Source organism: Trichechus manatus, unplaced genomic scaffold, assembly GCF_000243295.1.
Source record: "Trichechus manatus latirostris isolate Lorelei unplaced genomic scaffold, TriManLat1.0 scaffold00038, whole genome shotgun sequence".
NCBI lineage: Eukaryota > Metazoa > Chordata > Mammalia > Sirenia > Trichechidae > Trichechus > Trichechus manatus.
This window is the reverse complement of record NW_004443974.1, coordinates 5247539-5257341: the sequence shown is the minus strand read 5'-3', so window position 1 is coordinate 5257341 and position 9803 is coordinate 5247539. Positions and strand designations below refer to the sequence as shown.

The 9803-nt window shown below is 36.4% G+C and overlaps 1 protein-coding gene across 1 annotated transcript; it reads left to right on the top strand.

Moving 5' to 3' along the window:
- Positions 1–4845: 4845 nt before the first annotated feature.
- Positions 4846–6472, top strand: LOC101352527 (N-acetyllactosaminide alpha-1,3-galactosyltransferase-like 1). The gene is given in 1 exon segment (XM_023730673.1): positions 4846–6472. A coding segment is annotated over 1 exon segment (699 nt). The 5' UTR covers positions 4846–5615; the 3' UTR covers positions 6315–6472.
- Positions 6473–9803: the final 3331 nt, after the last annotated feature.

Here is a 9803-nt window from a genome sequence, read left to right as displayed (position 1 = left end):
AGCATAATGTCCTCCAGTTTCATCCATGTTATGAGCTGCTTCACAGATTCATCATTGTTCTTTATCGTTGCATAATATTCCACTGTGTGTACAAACCATAGTTTGTTTATCCATTCATCTGTTGATGGGCATCTAGGTTGTTTCCATATTTTTGCTATTGTGAACAATGCTGCAATGAACATGGGTATGCATATGTCTATTTGTGTGATGGCTCTTATTTCTCTAGTATATATTCCTAGAAGTGGGATTGCTGGATCGTATGGTATGTCTATTTCTAGCTTTCTAAGGAAGCACCATATCATTTTCAAAACGGTTGTATCACTATACACTCCCACCAGCAGTGCATAAGAGTTCCGATCTCCCTGCAGCCTCTCCAACATTTGTTATTTCCTCCAGTTTTTTTGATTTGTGCCAGTAATGCAGGGGTGAGATGGTATCTCATTGTGGTTTTAACTTGCATTTCTCTAATGGCTAGTGATGGCGAGCATTTCCTCGTGTGTCTGCAGGCTGCTTGAATGTCTTCTTTGGTGAAGTGTCTGTTCATTTCCTTTGCCCATTTTTAATTTGTCTTTTTGTTGTAGAGGTGTTGCATTTTCTTGTAGATTTTAGAGATTGGACCTTTGTCTGACTTGTACTGTCCAAAATTTTTTTCCCAGTCTGTAGGTTCTCTTTTTACTCTTTGGGAGAAGTCTTTCAATGAGCATAAGTGTTTAATTTTTAGAAGATCCCAGTTATCAAGCTTATCTGCTGGAGTTTGTGTGTTGTTGGTTATAGTTTGTATCCTGTTAATGCCGTGTATTAGAGCCTCTAGCATTGATCCTATTTTTTCTTCTATGAACTTTATAGTTTTTGGCTTTATATTTAGGTCTTTGATCCATTTTGAATTAGTTTTTGTATATGGTGTGAGATATGGGTCCTGTTTCATTTTTTTGCAGATGGACATCCAGTTCTGCCAGCACCATTTACTAAAAAGACTGTTCCCCATTTGATGGACTTTGGGCCCTTGTCAAAGGTCAGGTGACCGTAAGCAGATGGATTTACATCTCAGTTCTCAATTCTGTTCCATTGGTCAATGTATCTGTCATTGTACCACCAGGCTGTTTTGACTACTGTAGCTGTATAGTAGGTTCTGAGGTCAGGTGATGCTTGTCCTCCTTTTTTTTTCTTCTTCAATAGTGCTTTGCTTATTTGGGGCTTCTTCCCTTTCCATATGAAGTTAGTGATTAGTTTTTCCATCTCTTTGAAGAATGTTGTTGGTATTTGGATCAGGATTGCATTGTATTTGTAAATTGCTTGGGGTAGAATTGTCGTTTTCACAATGTTGAGTCTCCCTATCCATGAGCATGGTATGTTTTCCCATTTATTTAGATCCTTTTGGGTTTCTTGCAGTAGTGTTTTGTAGTTTTCTTTGTATGAGTCTTTTACATCCCTGGCTAGATTTATTCCTAAGTATTTTATTTTTTTAGGGGCTATTGTAAATGGTGTTGTTTTCCTGATTTCCTTTTCATCATTCTCTTTATTGGTGTATAGGAATCCAACTGATAAAGAAGTCTATTTTAAAATTTTAGTTGTTTATAACTTTATAAATGGGATATTGTGCTGTATGAAATTTTCTGGGGCTTTTATTTTCCCCTTAATATTAGATTGCTAAGATTCATCCAAAGTTTGTATATCACTATAATACGTTTTGACATCTGCATAATAATCAACTATGGAAATATGCCCCCTTATTTATCCACTGTCCTAATGGGCAATTGAATTGTTTCTAGGCTTTTGCTATTGTAAGTAGTCTGCTATGAATATTCTTACACATCTCCTTGGGTAGAAGTGGAACCGCTGGGTGGTAGGATTTGTGAATTGTCAACCTATGAATAGTGACAATTTTCCAAAGTGGGTATACCAGTTTAAATCACCACCTGCAAAGTAGATAAATCCTGCTGATGTGCACGCTCTCTGACACCTGGTACTGCCAACAGAATGGGCATTTTTAGAAAGTATGTCTTTGTGGTCTTTTGAATTTCTTTGATCACTAAATAAATGGAACATTCCTTCATGTATTTGTTAGCCATACGAGATTCCTCTTCAATAAAATGTCTGTTCATATTTTTTTTTGCTTATTTCTGTTGAATTTAACTGGATTATTTGTCTTTTTGTTTTAGATGTGTTGAATTTTCTTGTAGATTTTAGAGATTAGACCTTTGTCTGACTTGTACTATGCTTTATCTGTGATTTATAAAATATATTCTTGATACTAATCCTTTGCTAGTTGCATGTATCACAAATGTCTTCTCATAATTTGCAACTTCTCTTTCTTTCCTTAAGGCATTTTTTGATTAAAATATACTTATATTAATATATACACTTCATGAATCTTTGTTTTTACAGTCAAAAATTTTGTCTTGCTTGAGAAATATTTTCCTATCACAAAGTCTAAATTATTTTCACTCATATTTGCTTCAAAGAGTTTTAAAGTTTTATTTTTGACATATAAATCCTTAATCCATTGGAATTGCTATTTATGTATGGTGTTAGGCAGGAATCCAATTTCATCTTTGCTCACGTGGATAACACTGTTTTGCAGCTCTGATTATTGAATAGTCCCTCTTTCCCCACTGATTTGACATGCCATCTCTATATGTGGTTGCAATTCAGGGGGAGTCCATGAACTTGGATGGAAAAAAAAATCTTTATTTTTACTAAACAAAATTTAGTATGTATTCCCTTCAGTTATGAATATAGGTGACAAACCACAGTAGAATTAGCAGTACCAGTTACTTTTCAACAATAGGAATCACAGATGCCAAAGCAAATATCCTAATTAGCAAAAGACTAAAACCATTTTAATTAAAATTAGGAACTAGACAAGGATGTTCACTATCATTAGTATTATTTTACTCTTCCATGGAGATTATAGGAAATAATAAGAGATTGAATAAATGGTACAAACTTTAGAAAATAAAAGAGAAAACTACGTCATTTTGCCAGTGATACTTTAAAAACCCAAAAAGAAGAAAGGAAGACTACTAGAATTAATAAGAGAATTGGATAAGTAGCTGTGCAAAAGAAATTATTTTTAAAATTATTAGTTTTCTCTATTCTAGGAATGTGCCTAGGACTGAAATATGGGAACCAAAACTAAAATACTGTATAAAAATGTAGTAAGAAAGGTAGAGGACCTGTGTGAATAAAACTATATAATCTCATCAAAAGACAGAAAATAATATCTGGACAAATGAAAAGTCACACCATGTCCTTGTATAGGAAAACAATGTCATAACATCAATTGTTCCAACATAATATGTAAGCTTAATTTGTTTTAGTCAGGAATTGCTGTGATAACGCTTCATGACAACCACCCCAAAACTCAGTGGCTTACAACAACGAGCCTTTTTTCCTCATTCAGTGATCATCTGTGGCTCTGCTGAGCTTGACTGAGACTGGCTGAGCCTGGGTTCCAGACTGTAGGTTTAGTTTAGATTTGCTCCACAGATCTTCTCATTCTTCTACTAGCAGCCACCCGGGACATGTTCTTCCCATGGCAAACGGCAGAAGTACAAGAGAAGAAACCAAACTATGTAAGCACATTTAAGCCCTGCTCACCTCATGGTCTCTAAAATTCCATTGGGCAAAGTAAGTCACACAGCCAAGACCAAAGTCAGTGGGGAGGGGATGCATACTCTGCCTACCCTGCTGAGAGACCCCCAAAAACTTCCATGGGAAACGGTGTGGCCTTTTACATAGGAGTGGCAATTTGGGAACAATAATCCAATCTACCACATAATATAACTCTAATTCACATGCTAATGGTTTTTAATTGCTAGTTATTTAAAAGTCATTATGAAAAATAAATATTTCAAAATAATCAAGAAAAGTGTGAAAAATAAAAAAAGAGGATTTTGCTTTACCAAATACCAGAACACACTATCAACACTACTGTAATCAAATCAACATGGAATAGATCAGAGGAATAATGGGTCCAGAATTAGATCATAGGATATATGGAAAAAAATACAGACTTTGTTTTAAAAAAATTGTGGTTGTGTGTTTTGACCTGTCTGGCAGTTCTCTGAGGGACCAACATACAGGCTGATCTTTGTTTTGTCTCCTTTGAACTGGAGTGGCTTTCTGAGCTGTATATGTATATGAATATGTACATATTGTGCATATATTATCTATAGAATTATATGAATCTAAAGAAAAAAACGAAATGGTGCAAACCAGATTGCTAATATGGGGATCCAGCCATTAAGATAAGATTTGCTATCGTATTATGACTATTATAAGTACACTATGAAGGGTTGTCAAATTGAATTTGTAATTATAACCCGCAATCACCAATACCAAAATGGCTTCTCACTTTGTATTTGATTCCTTCCAAAATGATGGACTTAATTTGCTTTAATAGTTTAATGCCTTGCTTCTGGCCAAACTATTTTTTACTAATGCTACCTATCACTTCTGCTATCATTTTTTTATTACTAACAACAAATCTAATGTCTTTGTCCCTTTATGGACTAATCTTTTTTTATTCCAGGTTGCACTGATGGGCTTAAAGCATTAGGGAGAAGGTGAAAAGGGTGCACTCTAGCTCTTCTAGGATAAGAGGAGGGAGAGAAGGAAAATGGAGGAGGGGAGGGAAAGGAACACATGAGGGAGACAGTAATACAGTGTCACCAATCTTTGCTTTAGGCAATAATCAGAGAAATGTTCAGATAATGGGTTAGCTAAGTTTAAGTGGCTGTCAGAACGCAGAGAAAGGAACCCCTGGGCTCAAAAGGCAGTATGGTGTATTGATTAAAGCATAAACTCTAAAGCCAAACAGGCTGACTCTTGAATCCTGACTCTGCCATTTATTAGCTGTGTGATATTAAGCAATTTAATCAATCTGTGCCTAACTTTCCTCATATAAAAAATAGGAATAATAATAGTACTTACCTGATAGGACATTGCAAGGATTAAGTGAGTTATTTAAAGCACTTAAATACAGTGCCTGACACATAGTAAGTACTCTGTAATCATTAGCTATTGTCACTTGGACAAACACTTCTGCTGTCATAGTGAAGTGGTATCTGCTTGATTTGTTTCTTGTTTGTTCAACAGAAAACGTCCTGATGTTATAACAACAACTGACTGGCTTGCTCCAATCATATGGGAAGGAACTTACAATAGACAGGTCCTGGAAAAATATTACAGAAGACTGAACATTACCATAGGCTTGGCTGTATTTGCTGCTGTAGAGTAGGTGCTACTAATATTTGTCCTTTTTCTACATCCAAAGACCTACTTATAATTAACATTAACTTTTATTTCTACCTGTCTTGTATAATAATTTATAGTGGGTATTTTCTCCAACCTTGTCTCAGTCTTTAACACTACTTGGGAACCGTTTTATTAATATCCATTCAGCTCTCTTTTCCTTGTGCCACAACAGTTGTCCCAAAACCCTATGGCTCTTCTCAGGCCCCCTAGCTCACTACGTTCTCTTTCATTAACCAATACAATTGAATCTATGGACTCAGATTCTCTACCTACTGGTAGTTCTTTAGCATCAGTGACACATACGTTAGAGAGCATGTTTAAATGGCATGGATTTGCCTGGTGATTTTTAGCAAAATATGTTTTTTTCTGCTTTTGTCATGTTTCACAGGTTTGAAGATCAATACCTGAAACAGTTCATACAGTCTGCTGATAAGCACTTTATGCATGGCTACAATGTTATCTTTTACATCATGATGGATGAGCCTTCCAGGCTACCTCGCATAGAGTTAGGTCCTCTTCATACATTTAAACTATGTGTAATATTCTATGAAAACACATGGCAAGACTTTAATCTCATACCCATGAAGAATTTAGGTGTGTCCATCTTAAGTCACATGCAGGATGAAGTCAACTTTCTCTTCGTCATGACTATAAACTAGATCTTTAAGAATGATTTTGGAGTAGAAACCCTTGGAAAGTCAGTAGCTCAACTCCATGCATGGTGGTATTTTAAAAATGCTAACTATTTCCCTTGTGAGAGAAATTCCAAATCAGCAGCTTTCATCCCCTTTGGACAGGGAGATTTCTATTACCATAGCGTAATTTTTGGTGGGATTCCTGAGGAAGTTTTAAAACTCATTGAAGAAAATCAAAAAGGAATTATTCATGACACCAAAAAAGAACTTACCAGCATATATGAAAGCCACTTAAACAAATATTTTTTTCTCCATAAACCCACTAAACTGTTATCACCAGAATACAATTGGGATCCAAATTTTCGTACTCCTCCACAAATTAAACATATTCAGATAGCATGGCAGTCAGAAAAGATTTGATGACTATACCATAAAGTTTATGAATTAATAAGTGAATCACAATTCTTCATAAATACAAAATTTATTAAATGTTTCAGTTTTTTAGAGATTTATAAAATGTACAGCCTTCCAAAATAATTTTTCTCCTTACAACTTTGAATCATCTAATTCTAGTAATGTTGGCTAAAGACTAAATGGATGATAATTTAATACACAGTGATGTTATCTATATATATATATATATATATAGATAGATATAGATATATAGATATATATATCTATATATAATGTGGAAATGCTTTTGGAGGCATAAAACAAATTTATATGGATAAATACTCAGACTTTAGTTCGGAAGACACACTCTGTTGGGGAAATGGTCTGCCTCTATGCCTCCTATCCAGGCTGCCTAAGTAAAGGTCTTGGGCCCAGAACATTCTCTGATAAGGAGGCTAGGAATTGGGCTACCTTCTCTCTCCCAGTTCCTTCTCCTTATCAGAGAAGCCTTCCCCCTGTTCTGGGCACACAGTAACTTTCTCAGTCTTTCGCACCCGCGTGGGCATCATATGGCACCTGGCCAACCCCACTTCTATATCTGTTTCCTGCGGGGAAGGAATGGGGTCTCTCGTACTGCAGCACAAGAGGGGTGAAGATAGAATATCTGCTCTGCACTGGCCACATGCGGGATAAGCTTGCTGGCCATGGGAGACTGGTGCCCACTAGTGAAGCTGGTCTTGCTCTGTCTCTTCTCTATGTGAGTAAAGCGTTTTCCATGCACTGATAGGGTGTGCAGGTGGTTTTATGCTGGCGATTGTGGACCCTGTCTGGACACACACACACACAATGGAAAAAGGGACATATGTAAAGGAAAAAAATAAGTATTCATCAACTTACTCATCAAATATTTACCACATTTTTTAGTGTTGGAATATATATTGCTTGTGATTAATCCCCTCAGTTAGTGTTCAATCTGCCTACTATTTGAGTAGATTTAGGTGAACTAGAAACATTCTACAAAATATGTATCTTTTATTGCTACAAAGAGAGATGTTGAGTTTTTTTTTTTTTTTTAATTTTATAGACATGCTTCCATTCATCCTCTTTAAACCCTATTACCACCTCTATGCGTCCTTAGGTGGCACAAATGGGTTGTGCCCAACTACTAACCTAAAGGCTGGCAATTTGAACCCATCCTGTGGTACTGCAGAAGAAAAGACCTGGCAATCTGCTTCTGTTAAGACTGTTGTTGTTATTGTTAGTTGTTATTGAGTCGCTTCTGACTCATGGAGACCCCTTGTGTGCCAAGTAGAGCTGTTCCATAAGATCTTCAAGACTATGGGAAGCAGATCACCAGGCCTGTCTCCTGAGAGTGCCTCTGGGTGGGTTTGAACTGCCAACCTTTTGGCTATGAGTTGAGCACTTAACCATTCAGCCAAGAAAACCCTGTGGAGCAATTCTACTCTTTAACACATGGAGCCGCCATGACTCGGAATTAACTTGACAACAACTAACAACAACTAGACAGAAAATCAGCAAAGATAGAGAACTGAGCAACATCATCAACAGGATCTAACGGGCATTTATAGAATAATCCACCACCAGCAGCAGAATGAACATTCTTCTAAATAAGAAGGAACTAGAACTTGATGATTTTGAAAATTCTCAGCCTCTCCAGATGACAAAAGATGCTAAAATTAAGACTTGGGTTTTGAGCACTGTCAGCAAAATTTGGCCTAGAGATAATGCATGGTCTAGAGCTAAAGCCCTGGTGGCACAGTGGTGGCACCAGCCGCTCCTTGGAAACCCTATGGTGCAGTTCTACTCTGTCCTATAGGGTCACTATGAGTCAGAACTGGCTCAATGGCACATAACAACAACATGGCTAAAGCCCAGGGAGTGACTGTACAACTTTTTGTTGGAGTGCTCAGTCACACAAAGGGCCCTTTGTAGAGTTCAAGGGTGTGCCTCATAGAACTGCTCAGCCAAACAGTAAGATCTATACGAAGCATTGCTCTTCAGCTCTCTCTGCAGGAATAGAGATCTCTGTTGTTGCTTTAACATTTGATAGCATGGGAAGAGTATACAGCAGCTTAACATTACCTGTGATTCAAAAAATGTTAGTTGTCGTTGAAAGGACTTTACTGTAGACGCTTCACACATAACATTGTTTTGCCTTGTAATTTTAGGTTGAATTTATTAAGGAAAATTATCAAGTCTCCATCAAAAGCTAATTTCCTAAGCCATTCAGTGTTCTATAATAGTGGTTGAGGGCGGTTCTTCTCATTCAGAAAAATATTCAATCTTATCCCTGTGCTCAAAATTATTACACTAAAACTTTGCTACTGCTAAGCCATTCAACTATTGTATGGTAGGGTAAGTCAGGCTATTCAGCTGCAATTTCTGACATTAATTCACAGAACTGACAATGGTTAAATCCACAAAAGTGGATCAAGTTCACTATTGAAACCAATGGTTCAATAACACTGATAGATGGAAATTCTTTTTGCATAGTGCCTGCTGATAAATAATGCAATGAATAACTATACATTTCCACAAGCTTTGCAAATTTGTCCAACTAAGCCTTTTTCTGCTCTACACAGTTTTATCACTATCAGTTGTAACTCATCTTAGTAGATTCAACTTCAGACTGTACTAATTAGTGTTTTCTCAGTTTTTTTGGAATTATTCTCAACCACAGTTGCTTTATGCAGATTGTTCACAGAGGCTAATTCTTCAGTCACTTTAAACTTAGCATTGATTCCTTGAATAAACAACAAAAACTGAGTAGTATCAGTAACATCTGTGACTCGTCAAGAGCCAAGAAAAGCCACCTGCCATCATTTGTCTTGTTTTTTTTTTTTCATTGAATATTGATGGTGCTCCTAATGCCCTCAACTCTTCAAGCAGTTGTTCTCACCAAAAGGCTAATGCTCTTAAACAAGTTTCTTTTCTCTGTACACTTTTCTTCAGCTGCTGCAATCAAAACATGACTTAATTTACCCCATGGGTAAATTTTTGTTTTTCTTTCTTTTTTTGCTTGACTAACACATTAGCCACTCAAAAAGTTTCTTTGGTTGGAGCCCCATTTTCATTTTTTGTTGTGAAGAAATTCTGCTGTGATGAGATATTGCATTTTAAATTTTCTAGTTTTTCTGACCACTATTGTCCTATGAGTTGGGAATACTGTAATGAGCGTTGAGTAATGTTGGCATATATTGTATTCTTTTATCACAACTATAGTGTCATTGCATAATGAGCACAGTGCTTTGCCATCTAATTCGATAACAAAATATCCACACTCCACTGTGTCTTAAAAGTTCAACATTCAAAGTGCAATTTACTCTTTTTTTGACACAAATGGGAATGTATTGGTTACAAAATAAAATAAAACATTGCAGTAAGCACATGAAATGCTGTCAAGGAATAACTGCATCACCACAATTTGTACTGCGATGAGTAGCAGTGTGAAGCAATGAGAATTCTGTATTCGTTTCTGTCATAATTACTCAACTT